The 19746-nt window shown below is 40.0% G+C and overlaps 1 protein-coding gene across 1 annotated transcript in view; it reads right to left on the bottom strand.

The window, feature by feature from the left end:
* LOC136882053 (serine/threonine-protein kinase Chk2) overlaps window positions 1–19746 on the bottom strand; it is a 36462-nt gene that overhangs the window by 12664 nt on the left and 4052 nt on the right. The window contains exons 2-5 of the mRNA XM_067154558.2: window positions 11262–11516; window positions 10659–10786; window positions 8062–8190; window positions 6502–6705 (exon numbers count right to left, since the gene is read on the bottom strand). Of these exons, the coding sequence (XP_067010659.2) occupies window positions 6502–6705; window positions 8062–8190; window positions 10659–10786; window positions 11262–11516 (716 nt within the window). The remainder of the gene's footprint in view (window positions 1–6501; window positions 6706–8061; window positions 8191–10658; window positions 10787–11261; window positions 11517–19746) is intronic.

The following is a 19746-nucleotide window of genomic DNA, read 5'->3' as shown; positions in this document are numbered from 1 at the left end:
GCAGAAACCGTTGTTTTCCTGTTTTAAACTTTTTCGGCTTGTTTGGAGAAGAGGGCTGCATCCCCTGCTTAGATTGTTCTTTGCCAGGAACAACATTAAAAGAGAAACATTATGGCTGAAGCCATTCGTAAAGTTTTGCGATCATCAGTCAACCATCTTGGGACCCAACGCGAGCAACGTTTCTGGTATAGCAAGTGTTGATTCAGAATTGTGTACCAGTGTTGGTTACTGAGGGTATGATTCGAAACTGTGCATCGATTCGTTCAACTGTCAAGAGAGAATCGAATCGCAGCGATGGCCAGCTTACAGCGCACGAACTGAGTGGTTCAGTCACGGATCAGTGACAGACAAAACACACACAAACGGTTCATTATCGGAACAGTGGACATTCCCAGGGAGCCGAACTTGCGCTGTGAGCACGGCATACAGATTGAAAGAATCTAACACTAAAATGAACTCTCGGACTCCTCAGATCATTCTAAAATAATACCCCGTCCTCTTCTTACAGGGAGGTTTAAAGTACCGTATTTACGTGAATAATGCCCGCATACTTTAAAAAAAATTGAGGCACGAAATTGGGGTGTGGGTTTTATTTGTGTCAATGTTGGCATTTTTTTTCTTCAAAGTCAGCCTTCCTAAAGTTAGGGTGCGGGGATTATTCGCATAAATACGGTAATAGTTTTACAAAAAGGTAGTCATAACATAATTCCAAAGTAGCTAGTAAGAAGGTAGGTAAGGCTATTGGGTTATTCTATATATTAGGTTAATGAATCTTAGTATTATAACTAGTTGACATTTGAAAATTAATTCAATTCGGCTATCTAGCCTACCTTATGACTAGGAATAACGTTCATGACCACTCAAAATGATAAGTTTTATATTGAGAAGAAACGCTCAATATTCTCAGTTTGTATGCCACATCATTGCACAAGACTTCAATCATCGAATCACAAGACTGCCGCTGTACAGTAGTAGACAGTAAGTGAAACGACAGATGCAATAACTTCACTAAAAAGATGTTGAATCAGGAAACTGTGAAATTTTGAAGTTCTTAGAAATCACTGAAAAAACAATTGAGAAGGGAATCTGCCAGCTGGGCGATAACCCTAAATGTAGATCATTGATAATTGTGTGTACAATTCTATATACTATATACTAATACTATATTCTATATATGGAGTTGTCGCTTATCAAATATTGATGTGTAGAAGTGGCTGAATCTGACAGCAGTTCACGGAATTAAGACCTGACGACAGCAGTCAGCACTGAATACTGTTGCTGCTGTCCATCAGTACACACTACACAGATGTGACGGGAACAGAATCAAATGAATTCAGTAAAATGAATCGAATATCCCGTCACTACTGTGTACAGAGAAGACCTTGCAATGTCAGGGACTGCTAGTTCACTGATCATAAACGCTCAACCGTGGGTGTGGAAGCGACTGACTTGCGTCCTTGCCCACTTTCGCCATGGATGTCTATTCGCACTTCTTTAAATTTCCGACACCATTCCCGTACACTACCCTCACTTGTACAGTTTTCACCATCATACACTACACTCATTCTGCAATGGATTTCAGCAGCGCTACACCCTTCTGCTTGCAGAAAGCGTATCACACTCGGCGGGAATATCTTGCACCTTGCAGCCGACAATGGAGGTTGTGAAGGGGATGTGGCACAAGTGCAAGTGTGTCAGCTGCATAGAGGATAGTGTTCATATCCTTCTTGTCGATCTTGATTCTCTCTTCAACATCATCAAGGGTGATTTGAAAAATAGCTCAAGAAATTTGATTTATTATTGATATTGGCTGTATTCACCAGAGCTTTTTTTTTTCTTTTTTGCAATTGGCTTTACGTCGCACTGACACAGATAGGTCTTATGGCGACGATGGGATAGGAAAGGGCTAGGAGTGGGAAGGAAGCGGCTGTGGCCTTATGGTACAGCTCCAGCATTTGCCTGGTGTGAAAATGGGAAACCACGGAAAATCATCTTCAGGGCTGCCAACAGTGGGGTTCGAATGTACTATCTCCCGAATGCAAGACGACAGCTATGTAACCCAAACCGTGCAGCTACTTGCTGTCAGAGCCCGACTCCATTCAGTTTACCTCACTATGTCTGATCACCTTGACGAAGGTGCAACTCTGTCCACTTCTGGGGATTAGATCTTCTTGCAGGCTCAGCCCTTTAGTTCAGTTTTTGGCCTCATAAAAGTATTATGGAGACTGTCGCTCAGTAAGCTTATTTCTATCGTTTGCTAACAAGATGATTGTTGTGGTCCATGTATCGGTGCCGAATGTGAGAACAGGCAGAAAACAGCTGCCCATCTCCTCCCTCTTCATGTTAAGTGGCTGATCATTCTTGAAAAGGAAGCTACAGTAAGTGACCCGTATTTCTTCAGCCTCTTATCCTGATCTCTCTACCCAGCCTGCTTTGAAAAGACACTGCCTCGTCTAAATAGACACGTTCAACACGTTCTATTATCCCAACTTTCAATTTTATGGCTTCTCAACGCTGTTTGTCATTAACATGGTCTTAACTTCATTCACTGTGCTCATAGGGGTCACTCAAGTTTGGAGTGATTCTCTGCAAATCTCAAGTTGTAAGTTTTGTGTCACTGATGTTAATGTTGTGTTTGTCATCACAGTTCTAGGCTAGAAGACACGTGAGCTTAGGTGATGTGAGATCAACTTAAAAGACTTCTCACAATTCCGAAGGTCCCTTCAGCAGATTTACTTTGATGGTGGATAGTATGATGGATTTTTTGTAGGTTATATGACTGTATATTTAGTAATATAAATATTTTTTTTTTTTGCTAGGGGCTTTACGTCGCGCTGACACAGATAGGTCTTATGGCGACGATGGGATAGGAAAGGCCTAGGAGTTGGAAGGAAGCGGCCGTGGCCTTAATTAAGGTACAGCCCCAGCATTTGCCTGGTGTGAAAATGGGAAACCATGGAAAACCATTTTCAGGGCTGCCGATAGCGGGATGCAAGCTCACAGCCGCACGCCTCTACGCGCATGGCCAACTCGCCCGGTAATATAAATACTGACTGTATGTAATTATTTATTGAAATTAGCAATAAGTTTGATATAATGATAATTTTCTCAAATGTTTTGGAACCTGGTTAATGATGTACCGTATTTTGATCAGGTGGTGTGAATTCGAACATCCACGTAAGGTGCATGTGGCAACGTAATAAAATAAACCCTTAACCGATCATTGTTTCGAATCATCGACTAACTGGTATATGATATTATTCAGTTGGAGCACACAGAACCAAGAACTGTCATCGTCAACACATTTTCAGCTGTGAGCAGCACTTGTAAACATCTTAAATAATATCTTTCATTTCATGTACATTTGACACTATCCATATCTGATTATAATATTGCAATTTTGAAGGGTGAATCCAATCATGCGCGTATATCAGAAGATTTTGAATCCAACTCAGAAATCAATGTCCTGGCAAAACCTTTCAAACAATAAGTAAACATTACTACCAAAATCTTTCTTTCTCCAAGAAATGCCATTTCATAATATGTACTGTCTGTCTCTTATGCTGTCAACTGTGAGAATAAAACATTAACCCTTTTCTGGTAGGAAATTTTATGTCGTGAATTAACTTTTTAAAAATCTGCACTCTCTTTTTCCTCCTCCCTTGCTGTTTCTTCATTTTCATAAGTGTTGTGCTCTTCTATATCAGGGTTTGATAATGTGGGGGTAGAGGCTGTGGTAATCATATATTTTACGAAATAAAGGATGATAATATTGAGTAAATCATTCTTTTTAACCACTAGGAACTTTTGTTGTTTCGATTTCCTTGGAAACCATTCTTAATTCAAATGTTTTAGCCATTCAAGGCCAACGTAAGCATGTGATTTCCCCTCAGCCTCCTCCTCAACTTTGTCTCACCGTGGCTAGGTATTTTCGAAATGTAAACCTTGTTAATTGTTTACGATTCTAGTTGTTATCCTCCTTGTTGCAGCTTAGTTTGGGTTTAACCCACAGTTACATGGGCACTCGTGCCCCCATTAGCTAATTCTCTAACGTCATTCTTTGGGGATCCTATGTAACCTTGAATCCCTACCTCCATTTGCTATTTTAGCATTTTCTAAAACCTATTCTTTGTTCTTGTTTGATGTTAATTTTCCTTGACTTTTCCTCCTCAAAGGAGGGTCTCTACGATCTAACTTCAGGAACTGTTTCATGGTTCCCTGTTTGGAGTAATCGAGTTCTAAATACTCAAAAACATCTTTTGCAGTACCAGATTATGTACAATGGGTCGGCTGTAACGCGATCCGAGTATATATAACTTCTTCCCGGATACAATGACCAGTTCAACTCAGATTATGGATGTGTTTACGATGCTAAACAGACCAATCCTGGCATAAAACATATGCCCACACAAATCACACTGAATGGATGGAGGAGGGTGGGTTGTAATTGACAGAGTTTTCTTGCTTGTCGCTGGGCCTCTTGATGTCTGCCAGAGCAAAGTTCACCATAACGAATTTTGCAGGGAAGCCTGGTATCACCCATGCGCTGAACATGGCCTAACCACCTCAGTTGATGAACCATGATTGTTGCCTCAATGCTATTTAGCTGCGCTTTGTCGAGAACTGCCGTGTTGGTCACATAGTCCTCCCACTTAATATTCAAGATGAATCTCATTTTCTGTTGGTGGAAACGCACAAGTTTTTTGATATCATGGCGATAGTGTCCAAGTTTCACAGCTATACAGCAGTGTGGAAATGACAACAGCTTTGTACACCATGAGTTTCGTATGCAGTTTTAGGTCGTTATTCTTGAAGACTGTGCATTAACCGTCTGAATGCTGCATGAGCAGCCCCAATTCTTTTATCAACGTCTTGTTCCCAGGTACACCGTTTAGACAAGATGCTTCCAAGATATTAGAAGTGATCAACCTGTTCCAGTGTTGTGTCTAAGATGGAGATACTGAACTCAGAAAGAGTTAATCCCCTGGCAGGTTGTGCAAGTACTTTCGTTTTTTTCGCTTTGATGACAAGACCAAAGTGATCACATGCAGTTTTAAAGCAGATGACTGACTGTTTTAGTTCTGCAGGTGTTAGAGCAGGAGATGCGGTGTCATCGGTATACTGCAGTTCTGGGATAATCACAGTACGTCCTGCGAGAATTTTACCTACAAATGACAAAAGCGATATACCACGGTAATTCCCACATACACTACGACTGCCTTTCTTAAAGATAGTGATGATGGTAGCAGTCTTAAAGTCGTCAGGTACTTTGAGTTTCCCAAATCAAGAGGATGAGTGTGAAAAGTCTAAACTTCATGGGTATCAGGACCAGGAGCCTTTCTTAGATTAGTTGATTAAGTGCTTTGGTGAAGTCTCTGTATGTAGGTGGAACTGCCATCCATGGTTGTTGGGGCTGCTGAGAGACATTACGAAGAAAGTCCTCAGCAACATTGGAGACACGATTTAGAAGTGACGAAAAATGTTCCTTCCAACGCTGTAAAATTTCTCCATTATCAGTTAAAATGATGGAGTTTGTTTAGTTGTTCTTCCTCTTTAAACAATAATCAACACCACCACCACTCCCACTGCTGAGCTAAGGAAACTATTCAACTGTACACCACTGATGCATCTAATCTGACAGATTACAATAAAACATCTACTACCATGATCTGTCTTTGAAACCAGCCAGAAACACCAACACTGATATAAAGGAATGGAGTGGAACTCTGTGACGGAAGAGCAGGAAGGTTGGTCTTGGAGGAGAACTGCCTGTAAGCAAGAGATTCTTGGTTTAATTAACTCTGTAATAATCTCAAGGATATAGGCAGAAAGCAGTGACAAACAAGGCAACAATGTGGCCAATGGTGTGGACTGAAAAATAAATTAAAATAAATAAATCCATCCCTTTTTTGGAGATGGAGGAGAAAACAACCTGTTGCTTTCCACCCAATCCTTTAAATGGTATTATTTCACTATTAGCTTTTCTACCCAAGTATTTGGAACTAATAAGTTGTACTTAAATAAAAGTAAATATTCTTTAATACTACTTAATATTTATTTCAGCATACATATTTTGACACACGTAAAGGCTTTGTCAGTGTGTAATTCTTTTCATCAATGTCTTAAGATGTTAAATGATAAAACAACTTATACAATTACATAGTTAAATCATGGCAATGATGGATAGGAGCGGGCTAGGAGTGGGAAGGAAGTGGCTGTAGCCTTAATTTTGCCTGGTGTGAAAATGGGAAATCACGGAAAACCATCTTTATGGTTGCCAAGAGTGAAGTTTGAACCCACTATCTTCCGAACGCAAGCTCACAGCTGCACGCTCCTAACCACACGGCCAACTCGCTCGGCGAATTGACTTATTTCAGTATAACAAATTACTTTCCGAGGCCCCCAAAATGTTGATATACCGGTATTTTATAACTGTGTGATCATATCTTTGTTCTCACCCTCCAAACCACTATGATTTATATAACCCATATAGATTCTTACCTTCAGGTCCCTGTGGACGATTCCCTGGGCATGCAGGTACTGAACAGCCCTCACTATCTGATAGAAGATCAACTTGGCCTCAGACTCCTCAAGTTGCGAACTGGCCTTGATTCTGTCAAACAGCTCTCCTCCTTCCATCAGCTCCAGCACGATGAACAATTTGTTAGGGGTGTCCACCACATCGTAGATACGTATGATATTTGGCTGGAAATGGAAAATAGAGAATTTTGTATTATATAGTGCCTCTTAATTCGTCCACTGAGTTAATATTCCTGAGTCTACATCATAGCGAGAATTCATAACGGCAAAAAATTTACTCGCTGTATCAGGTTGTCGTTATATCCAATTTTTCGTAAAAGTTGGGGGAGGGGGAACCCAGCACAGATTAAAATCAGTTTGTTCAAAATTCACATTTTCATGGAAGATATCCACACTATGATTTATTCATGACTTATTTTTCAAATTCTGATACTACGTGAACGCATATGTCCAATTTAATTCTGAAAAGATAGAAATCTAGTACAACACAAAGCTTTGCCAGTAAATATATATATGATTCTTAAGTTAACCGTTTCATAATTTGCAAAGCACAGAGAATACTTCCACCCCTATTTGTGTACAGAATAAGCACTTCTCTTTAGTTTGTATAAGAGCAGATTAAAGCCAGGTGGTTTGAAAAAGGGATCTTTAATAATGAACATGACTATTTGATGAGCAAGCTTGAGTTTTGTTCAGAAGGCATTCTTGACACTGAGCTGAATGGAAGTACGGCTGTTTTCCTGGAATACAAGTTCCTGCAGTCGTAGCATTCTGCACGGTTCACATGCTCTCCAGATTGTGCTAAAATGGCTTTGGTGATCAGAAGCATTTGTACTGTCCTCCTGGGCAAAACAGTCATTACATTACAGACAGACAGAGCTAGCAAATGTAGGCAGTAACTAGGGATGATCCGAAAATAAGACTATAATGCTTTTCCCTGCATTAGCCCTCTTTTTTACTGATCCTCTATCGCAGCCACATATCTGTAGTTGGTGATCCTAAAACAGATGTATGTGCAGTTGCTGAATCTGCAGTGGCACCTAAAGATGAAGGCACACTTACTTGCAAGAGGTTTTGCTCTGTTATTTGATTCCTGCAGGCAACAGATGTCCTGCCGGTGGAAACTGATCGTGAACTGATTACTGTGAATGGTGAAATGACTATGAATCATAACAATATGACAAAATGAGATCAACTGTTTGCAGAAGGAAAAGAACAGATGCACAGCAGGTAACCTCATTCAACATATCTGAGCTCCTTCGTTAAGACATCTAGGACGATGTAGGTTTCACTCAGCATAAAGTAAGGCTTGGCTTTCTTCGACAACAGGACCTGAGATACAGGGTATGTACCACCATTTCAAATGGAGCAGTTTGCATTCATCTAGAAAATTGTTACTGGAATTTGCAGCGTCTGTATTATTATTTTCCAACCATCTCTTATAATATGATAAGTCAACATATGATAGGCTAATGTAGAAAAGGGCATGACAAATGATTTGAAGAAATAAGTACAACTTACATGTCTCAGAGCCTTGAGAATGATAACCTCGTTCATCATTTTGTCAGGATCATTGACATGGTTCTTCGTGCCATTGGTCAAGTAAGCCTTTTTTGAAATAATCTTGATGGCATACTGCTTACACGTTTTCTGAAAGAAAGTCATATTATATTTAAATTAGCAATCATTCTAAAAATTACCTGAGTAAACCTGTAACATTACAAAACAAAATAAATAAATATGCATCACACTGGAAGCTAGGAGTATATACGAATGATAAGCACAATGACGAAGAGGTAAGATATAACGATGTCATATTTAGGAAGATTAAAAACCTGTGGTCCTCACACATGTGAGCTCTCTCCACATAACTCCCAGTTCTACATCCGACGAGCTAGGTTCTGCTTTTTACCTCCATCAGGACGAAGGGCTCCTACAATCATCTTGACTGATCTTGCTACCTACTGGTTCTGGGACAATAAAAGTACAACTACCAACAGCCGACGATAAGAACGAGGCTCACTATTCTGGTGGCGAGTCAAGAGAAACTGAAGTAGGTATCATGATGAACAGCCTAGTATTCGGGAGCAACCAGTCTTGGCAGTTGTCACTATCCAAAGTACAATCAAGGCCCACAACGCCTCAATTTATGTCTCAAATGAGGTTACCACAGATAATCTCTACAACCAGGCGCCAGTTTCATAAATCTCGACAGGTGTGACAAGTTCTATAATTATGTCAGATCTGACAAATTTCTCAATATGCCATGACAATTTCTTGTTTCATAAATATTATAAGTTTGTCTCACGTGACAGGTAAAATACTGTAACTTGTCAAACTTAAAGAACTTGTTTCATAAATGTGACAATTTTATGTCAGATCCGAAGTTTACTGCATTACGCTCTAGATGGCTCTTAACCCATTGAGCCCTGCATATTTGTTGGATTGAAACTGCATTGGCGCTGGGATTATTTTGGAGGAAATATAGTGTCGCTTCATATCATGAGAAATTTCTTAGTTACAAGACCATTAAAGATTTAAATATACATGAACACAAAAGGCTTCCATACCACAAACTGCGGAACAAGGAAAGAGTAAAACACTTTATTTTATTAGCATCACGGGACCGTAGGCCTACTCAGTCCGCCTGCTGAGCTGTAACCCAGTTTTCTCTTTGCACTTTCTCTTCGATTTCCACATCTATTTGTTATTCAGGAGCATTGCTCACACTAGTACTAATATTACTACTAATTTCACTGAAAAAATTACATTCCTAATCATCATTACTTCCTAAAAGGGGTTATATATCTGTAAATATCAGTTCTATACTAGCAGCCATCTTGTTTACAAGCGAATCTCAAAGGTAGAGATAGCCCACTTCAAACTAATATTACCAAGCACACTATCGATATATATTACCAAAGAGCATATAACATTGCAAAGAAAGAGTCCCTACACAAATCACAAATGCAACTCACTCTGCCATCTCTTGAAGAAAAGTAGAATTACGTAGTAAAATGAGACAACGGAACAGTTCCGTGGTCCAGCGTTTGGTCCACCGAGACGAAGCACGGAACGGTTCCGTGGCTCGGGCCCAATGAGTTAAGAGCGATATCGATCATTGAATGCGATGCATAATAGACTGTTATCACATGAGACAAATTTACTTGACATTGCATTCCTATTCACTGGGGCAGAATGGCAAGCATTAGACAGCCAATTGCACACAAATGATGAAGGAATCAAGATCAGTAGGTAGCAGTATGCTTAGAAAGCTTCAATTCATTTTGAACAGCATCAATGAAGTAAGCTGCCTAGAATGCTGCTCCACAGCCAGTACACCGCTGGTTTTGTGACTTCATAAACAGCCTTTATCCAGATTTTTCTGTCTGTAGCTGTGGCAAGGGTTTGAGTTATTTTAAGCCTTAGGTGTTTCAATCTACTTAGCCCAGGTCATTTTGAGTGCTGTCCTTTCTTTGAGCCTTTGCCCGTGCTGGTCACTGCCCAGATTTGGCCAACCACCTAAGTCTCCCCATCTGGACTGCTTCTTCAGTAGTTGGCTGGTCATTGAGAGTAACAGTGTCTCATCTGCAAGACTTCCAGATTTCAAAGGTATTGTTTCAGAAGAGCGCATACAATAGGACTGGTAAAACCAGCATGTGAAAGAGGACACTGTTCTTCTATAGCACCACATGCCTGTCCTATCCAGTGTTGTATTTCTGCACTCAATGCCACTTGGTTCTCCCAGATCAGCGACATCAGGTATTCAAACTGCTCGAACATGCTAACCATGGCGTCAGAAGATCAAGGCCACCAGGCTACACTTTAGTAACATGGCATCTCGTGCTTAAAACGTTACTCGAACCATGTTTAGGGCACGTATATGTATACTTTACATATCGCTCATGTTATAATCAAGTCAATTTGGCTGATTTTCGAAGACCTCTAGAGAATTTTTTGGCACTTAGATTGGATAAAAATCTGGCAACCCTGCTATGTGGAAATACAGGATATTTAATTCATTCACAAATGCTTTCAATACCATTCATAGGATTATTTTTTTAGTAGTAATTGTGTTTGTAGGAGATTACTAAAGAAGAAAGTTAATAATACATTACCTTATCAAATGCAATTCTCACTTCTCCACACGCTCCTGTCCCCAAGACATTACACACAAAGAAGCTCTGCATTATTTCCGGAGGGTAGTTCTGGCCATCATACTTGGAGGGATCCATGAAAATGAACACTGGAAAGATGAGACACAATATCCACCTTAATCTCCATTCCGGATTATCCAAACTGAAAACTTATTTGCAGTACCCAATTTACAAACAAGATAGTTTATATTAATTTAACCAATTCCCTTTTTTATTTTGTTTGTGTTTTAACTCTGCATCAAGAGGGTTGGCTTTTAGCTACGGACAAATAGGAAAGGGTGAGCTATCTGATTCTAAACACAATGACGGCCGCTCAAAAGCAATTATTTCAATGTAAACTCTTCTATGGGTCATTTTCCACCTTTTGATGACAAAAATCACCATTTACTCATCACCCAAAATTTTGGTTATCAGAAATTTTACACAAAAATGGGACAATCAAGGATGAACACAAGGACAGGATAATGCGAGCAATTCTTATTGTGATATGTTACATTCCTGAGTTCCTGCTCCTGTTTACAAACTCCTACAATTTACATAAAAAAGTAAAACACAAATAAGTACCTTTATAATGAGGGAACGCCAAGCTGATCTGATCATTGTTCTTGAGGGCTATCTTCTTCCCTTTGCCCACCAGATTACCATTGACATGGGTACCGTTAAAGCTGAGGTCTTCCAGAAACACGGCGTTCTCTTCCTTCTTGATGCGGCAGTGCACCTTGCTGATGGTCGACAAAATTTCCTGCTTCATTTGCAGTAGAGAGGTAGTGACGTCGCAGGATGCTGCTCGCCCTATTGTATACTCGTCGTTTATCAGTTCTGTTGGCAGACAACACAGTAAGGATTACGACCAAACAACTCCCAATCCTCGATAACAAATATTTGTTTTCATTTACTTATTTAGTGTACATTGAAGTACATAACATTAATTACATAATGTACAAATCCACTGATATAAAGTTTGGAATAAAACTGAAGTCAGAAGGATGTAAAAGAGTCATAGGCTAGACCCCAATTAGAGTTTAGTTCTAGCATATAGGACCCACACCACAATTACTCAATATGAGAACTGGAAAAGATCCAAAGAAAAGCAGCACAATTTGTGTTCAGTGATCTCCAAGAGCGCATCGACTGCTTATTGCTAGAGCGAAGGAAAACGACATTAGTTTATGTTCGAAGGAACAATTGATCACACCCCCGTAATAAAAGGCCATTTTTGAAATCCTATTTTTGAACTGAATTTGGTAATTTCACATAAATCAGAATAATATTAATGAACTAAAAACAATTCAAATAATATGCAAAGATCTTGGTAACCTAAACAACTGAATTTTAAGAACTTTCATTGTAAAATTTCATATTGTAATATAATGTTAGTTTCACAAATTTCAAGAATAATGACTTGCATTCATGTCAAAAATCAGGTATTTCCATTAGGGGATTAAGGGCGCACAACATCCAAACTTGTGAGCATTCTCCTTAACAAGAGCCCCTGTTCTCTCAATGCTTCTTGACTTCCTACAAGATAATTTCTGCTCCTCTGACACAGGTTGATCATCTCTAATTAATAACTTCCTTTTTGAACATCTCCAGACGTTTATTTGGAATGGAACTGCATTCCATATTAATGTTCTCTGCTGACATTTTGTTATTGTACAAATAGTTCACAATCTTCTTCATTAAAACTTTATTTAATTTCATAATCAGATGGATTTCCCATTGAGTTACATTTCTCGATCACTGAGAAACAAAATACCTAGGGTATTTATTTCAAGTTACATTTCTACATCTTCACATTACTGTTCTATTATCTAAACAGCAGTTGAAGCTTTACTTTTGAGTGTCTTTAGGAAAGGTAAAGCATGACAGCTCTGGTATCTTCTTGTCACTGACCAGTTTATTGCACTACACTCATCTCCTTTTGCAGTATTCTCCCCAGAAATTTTTGCCAGCCAGGTGGTAGGAATGAAAAGCTGGGTGGGGATACTTCGTAAAAAAAAAGATAAAATTTCAATTTATTTCACTCGGGGCATTAACAGTAATATCAGACACATAAACATTACCTGCAAAATTGTACCATTTTAGTGCTATTATCACGAACGAGACGTAAGAGTATTTTGAACTTCTAGTATTCTACTGCCTGTACCACTGGGTTGCTGTGGAATGCCATACCAGTTTGTGATGTCAAAAGAAATCAAGTGCTCGCACGCGACTGTACGGGAGACGATGGGAGAGGAAACGGCTAGGAGTGGGAAGGAAGCGGCCGTGGCCTTAATTAAGGTACAGCACCAGCATTTGCCTGGTGGGAAAATGGGAAACCACGGAAAACCATCTTCAATGCTGCCGACAGTGTGGTTTGAACCCACTATCTCTTGAATACTGAATACTGGCCGCACTTAAGCGACTGCAGCTATCGAGCTTGGTGATTTGTCATTTAAATGAACAGTTTTACAGTATTTACATTTTAATTTTGAGCACCAAAATGACTCAAATATGGATTAATATTATGTAACCAGCACATACCTAGGCTTGTTAGCCGGGCGGTCGGTAAAAACGGCAGGCCCTAGGGAAAGCTGTTTCGTAAGTACCATGTTAATTTAATAGCAAATAGTATTGGAATGACCACACACTAATACACCAACTCACACTCAGTTGCTTGCAGTCGCATGGATAACTTGCGACTCTGTATATTAGACTGTGATATCCATAGTAGATTTTCTCTCTCTACACAGGAAACATATGTTCAATGTTTTTTAAATGGCATTAAGAAACAACCCATTTGTTGTTGATGCTACTGGACAACATCAGTTTACAATATTTGCACGCTAGGAGACTAGCCGTATCATATAACCATAACTCAAAAATGGCCTAATCAAACTTTGTTGAATTTCCTTTATAAAAGGAAAAAATTTACACATTTTCTTCTTCCAGAACAAGAAAGTGAACTGATTTCAACAATGTTACAGGCCAAATGACGTTCATTTAGTTTCAGAGACGGGTCGTAACTATTTCACTGTTAATATTAGATCCTTTTACAATAAGACAAAAGATTAATACACAATTGCAAGTACAGTACATGAAGATTGGCAAAAAGGAAGAATCATTCCAATTTTCAGGAAAGGCAATAAGAAAGTATTGAAGAACTACAGGGGATATCCCATGTTGCTAAGATAATGGAGAGGATACTGGAAAGTAGGATAAGGATGAGGGTTGTACAGAAGAGTAGAAGAGACAAAATAAGGAATGAAAAAATCCAGGAAGATATTGGGGTGGAAAAAATGAACAATAGAATAGAGAAGAGCCGATTGAGATGGTTTGGGTACAAAGCAAATTAGTGATAAAAGAATGCCAAAAAACGTGATGGAAATGCAAGGAAGGAGAGGCCACGGATGACCACGACTGAGATGGACACAATCCAACACAACCTGAACTGGGGCACAGTGTTGGAGGAAGAGTGAAGGTGGAAACGCCGAAGAAAGTGGAGAGGAACCATATTTGCCCCTACAACTGGATAATGGGAAATGATGATGCGAGTACATGAAACAACTTCTAACATGAGGTACCACTAACAAAATATTAAAGCATTTTTAAATACTGGAAATGCAAATGAGATTTATAATAGCAGAACAAAATATGAAGAACAATCAGCTAGTTGGTAAGTTCAAAAGTAGCGCTGCCACTAGTTTAAGGTTGAGTTGGCAGCCTTGTGTGGCGTGCTGTGAGCCACGGCATCCTTAACCTCTCTTTTTCTGGAATTAGTAAAATTTTACCGACCTGCCCATTGAATGTATCTCCATGTACCAATATAGCTCTCTGTCCCGCACCTTGCTGAGCCACAACTCCATGAATTTCTTGATGTTACCAGAACTTCATATTGGTATGAACTCGCGTCTTGTTGGTATGTACAGTTGATAAAAAAAAAAAGTTACTCACACGAGCACTTTTCTCGGAAACAACCGAACCTAAATATTTGTTATGGGTACCCACAGAGTTTCTTTTTTTGATGATTAAAAATCATGTCTGATAAAATATTAAATGTGGTGCCCACGATCGTTAAGGCGCTGAAGTCTAAAACGGCCTGACACTGAGGTTAGCCGCCTCGAGTCCCGTTGGTCGAAAAAATCTTCACCATCAGAATGTTGGCCGGCAGGGTAGGGGAGGTGGTGGTATAAAATTTCTAATCACTAGATTGCGTGCCAAAAGCCTGGATTAAATTCCAAACCTCTCTGCAGTGCTCATATGGAGTGAGGCATACAACGCTGTTGATAGTAATTCGTCCGTCGGATGAGGACGTTAAAGCCTTGAGCAGAACCCTTAGTGCTATTTGACAGGGGTAGGCTATGTGCCGGCACCGGGTTTCACCCTCTCCCTACTATAATATATCACGTCATTCATTTAATCTCATTAACTCCTCTGACGAGGTTGGTGTCAGGAAGGGGATCCGGCCATAAAAACCCGCCACGACAGATTCATCTCACCTCGTAGGGAAACGGGACAAGGGTTGGACAAACAACAAAATATTAAATGTGAGGAAAATACAATACCAGTGTTCATTCTTTTTTTAAGCTTCTGTACATTCCCTTAAAAGTTTTGAGTTGATAGCAAAGCATAGACATTTTCACTTAATCCATCTGCAATCAATGAAGGATATTTTTTTACTAAGTGTTTCAGATTTAGGCCTAATGAGCAGATTTACTGTAAGTTTAGCTTTGTAACGACTACTGTATATTCCCACATCCACGATTCTCTTCCACCGAGACAGTGTTCTGCGATCATGAAACAACATCTAATATGGTATTTTTACTATGAATTAAACAATTTAATATTCAAATCACACGGTAAATTTAAAACACTGTGTTGAAAAGCAATGTCAAAAGACGGCGAGAAAATGTCAAAATTATTCACGAATTCCAATTATAAGGTCTGAATTAACCAAGTTCTACCACATCATTAAGTTTATTGGCCACACTGGACCAGTTGAGTCGTTCCAAGGTTATACTGTTCGGTTTTTGTGATCTGCTCAATACTTTTTCATTTGTTCCAATCGTAATTTTCTCAATTTGTCTGAAATCACTATAACCCTTCTAAGTGTTTGTGTCATGTTTGCTGAAAATTTCTGAGTTTTTAGAAGTGCAACTTCAATGCTTTTCAGTTGGTCAAACACACAAGTTTTACGGACGAGGTTTTCTTCTCTCACCTTGTGTCCTTGACACGGATAAAGCCCTACAAGTATGGAGCGTGAAAGCGCCAATGTAAATATTTATTTTTGTTCTCGAGTCCAACTGCTTTTAAGACCTTGCTGAATTCCAAGCTGATTCCAGATTCCTGGCAGTAGCACGATGTGGAACAAATAATAGATTCTTTTCTTCTTCATTTTGCTAGTGACTGGATCAATCTCTTGATAGACAGTTTCATTAGCAAGGATTCCACAGACACCCTGGTATTTTTTATTTATCCATCATGAATCTTCTTTCAGTTTTGAGGAGCTGATCAAAAGTGGTTTGTTACAGGTTTAGAGTGTTGGATCTTAGTGTCTACCGGCAAACACAACGGTGCAACAGCCCCGAAGGGCCACGGCCTAACAAGCGACTGCTGCTCAGCCCGAAGGCCTGCAGGTTACGAGGTGTCCTGTGGTCCTCTCGGACGTTATTCTTGCCTGTCTAGACCTGGGCCGCCATCTCACCGTCCGATAGCTCCTCAACTGTAATCACGTAGGCTGAGTGGAACTTGAACCAACCCCAAATCCAAGTAAAAAACCCTGACCTGTCCGGGAATCGAACCCAGGGCCTCCGGGTAAGAGGCAGACACGCTACCCTACACCGCAGGGCCGATATGGTGTCTACACACAAGGCATTCCTTATTATGAGTTGACCAGGTTAGAAATTTGGCTTTTTTCATTTTGTTGGTTCTATTTATTTATTTATCCATGTTTCTTTTACGTTAAGTTGTGTATGATGATATCTCCAAGATATTTAAATTGTAAAACTATGCTCATTTTTAGATTATTTATTAATACTTGATTTATGCTCAGGGGTTTCATGAGCATGATCTCAGTTTTCTCAAAGGATATTTGTAATCTTATTTTTTGGGCGATATTTTGGAGACAGGTGATCTGGGCACAAACTTCTGCCACGTCAAGGGCTGAGAGGGCAAAAGTTCAGTAAGACTTGCCATTTTTCAGCCCACGCATCTAGGCGCGATTGCACTGTCATTTGTTTCTCTCTCGCTCACTTCTCGCGATGTTCGTGATCATGCGGTGGACAGGGCTGCCAACTGTTCATCTAAAGAACTAGTCCTAGTACAGCGGTGCTACTTTTGAATTTACGAATCTAGCATTACGACATTAAATTAATAATTATATTGTGATTACAATTAAATATGGATCAGACCCATGAAGTCTGGATATATTAGGGTAGGTTAGTGGTCTGGATCAAGCAAAGGGGGCCTGAGGACGTAAGCCCCCAGGTTAGAAGCCGCGAAGCGGTCCTAGGCCTCTAGTATCCTGCGTGTCACCTCCATTGGTCTGGATACGTTAGGGTAGGTAACCAAATTCATTTTACTTCATTGCTGGGAATGACGTCATATCCTATCGTATCTCACCCAGTGGAAATGCTGGTATGTATTTAGGCGATGGACAATGGCGCGTGATAAATTGCATTAGGTTAAAAAAGCAAAATTACTTCTGGGGGACGGCGGGTGGGTTCTTAACTGTCGCAGTGAACACATCTCTCCTCTACAAGGTATTCCACTCAAGATTTCCAACATATTAATCTTCATTGTAAGTCATACTGAATTTCTACTGTTTACTATAATTGTATCATGGCTGAAGATGTCTTCTAGTGTCCACCACAGCGGCAGGAATACTATGTATAAAATGAATACGTTAAAATTTCAGTTTACTCCCTTCAGTAACACCAGAGAGGAAAACTAATGGCAAAATTGAACTATTTTAGTGTTTTATCATGAAAAAGACACATTAGTGTATTTTGAACTTCTTGTGTTCTACTGCTCGTTCATACCACTTGGTCGCTGTGGAGTGCCACACAGGATTGTGACGTCCCGCGGAATCGAGCGCTAGCGTGGGATTCGGCGCTAATCCAGACAACTCTCGCGCACGACTCTACGTGATAGTCAAGCTAAAACATTTAAACTCTGATAAAATTTACGCAGTTATGTTGACAATAATGAAGATTTATCTTTTAAATAAACAGATTTAAAGTATTTATAGTACATTTTAATTTGGAGCACCCAATGGCTTAGATATATATTAATTTTATGTAACTTGCACATATGTTAGCCGGGCGGTCTGTAAAAACAGCAGGGCGGTTCATAAGAGAGATGAAACGTCCCTTTTTAAATCAAAAAAGGAATAAAAATTGTATAGTATTGCAAAGGTGGAATTACCCAACTCCGTAACTACTATAGAGTGACACAAAGGTAGTCCACGAATCAAACCAGTTAGGGGAGACAGCATAGCTGGGCAGGTGTTCACCTTCTGTGCTCAAAATAGAGACCATTGATTCCCCACGGTTTGTTACCATTTTGGATAATTCCTTGTCAATAGATTTATTGGCAGATTAAGCAAGAACTTATTTTGAGGGCAGTGAATGGTATTTCATAAGACTGGTATGGGTGATCGTGAGGGTGTTTTTGAAATCTTCAGTGCCATGGCTCCCAGAAACTATTTTAACAAGCTCATCTCCGTAACATGAAAGGTCTGCTCAGGCTTTTTTTCTTACAGACCAACATTCTACCTATTAGTGATTTTCTAGATTGAGGGGCACACCTTAGATTTTATGCACTGGTTGCAAAAGATGCCTATGAACTGAGTCACCTTAACCATCCAATTATTATCAGTGTATGTTGTAATGCCTAGGCAGTCCGACTTGTTGGCTGAACGGTCAGCGTACTGGCCTCCGGTTCAGAGGGTCCTGGGTTCGATTCCCGGCCAGTTCGGGGATTTTAATTGCTTCTGATTAATTCTTATGGTTCGGGGACTAGCTGTATGTGTCCGTCCCAACACTCTCCTCATCATATCCGGAAAACAAACCACACTACCAACCACCACAGAAACACGCAATAGTGCATAGGGTTGGCGTCAGGAAGGGCATCCGGCCATAAAACAGGACCACATCCACATGTGCGACATAGTTCGCACCCGCGACCTCAGAGGTGTGGGAAAAAGCGTTAGGAAAAGAAGAAGTTGTAATGCCTAGGCACTGGATATTATCTGTAGGAATAAATTGATGGTAAAACTACATGAAATACAGATATTACTCGGCCACTTGGAAACATCCTAGGCCCTGTCAGAAAATGATTTAGTCCTAGATGATGATATCACAGCCTCCAGCCCTGTGCTACCAACAGTAATATCCAGTGAGCTCTCGATGTGGTAGACGTAACAGCTACAACTGAACAAGTGATATGACTGGTTTCCACAAGCCAAGAAAGACTTCAGGAATCCTTCAGTGAACTTGTAGAATGGGCAGAGAAAAATGATATCGTGATCATCAACAAGAAAACTGTGGCCATGATGCTCAAGAGGGGGGGAGGGGGGGGGGGGGGAGAGGAGGAGGAGCAGCAGGAATTAGTGAATCGGTTCAAATACCTGGGGCCATGGGGAATGTCTTGTAGTTCACATGTGAGAGAGGGCCACAGCAGCAGTTATAGCGATGTCTTTTATCTTTAAAGACTACAGTTAAGCTTTTCAGACTCAAGATAGTCCCTATCGCAACCTGTGGACTAGAATTCACATGGGAATATTTAACCAAGAGTGATCTTGTTAAAACTGAAACAAGTAAAATCCATCTACTTAAAGACAGTCCTTTGTGTCTAAAAAATATTCCCAGGCCAGACTGGTTCAGGAGATGGCAAGGGAGCCTTTTTTCATCGAGGAATTAAGATATGAAATGACACTGCCATATCCAGCATCGCATTATTGCAGACACTGTATGATACGAAGTGGGACTTCTACACCACAGAGACTATGACAGTTGAGATGCGCAATTGTGGTACTTGGTTTCCACAAATAAGAGCTTCCGTGACAATA

This window comes from Anabrus simplex, chromosome 10, assembly GCF_040414725.1.
Source record: "Anabrus simplex isolate iqAnaSimp1 chromosome 10, ASM4041472v1, whole genome shotgun sequence".
Lineage (NCBI taxonomy): Eukaryota > Metazoa > Arthropoda > Insecta > Orthoptera > Tettigoniidae > Anabrus > Anabrus simplex.
The sequence above is the reverse complement of the archived record's forward strand: the minus strand, read 5'-3'. Positions and strand labels throughout refer to the sequence as shown.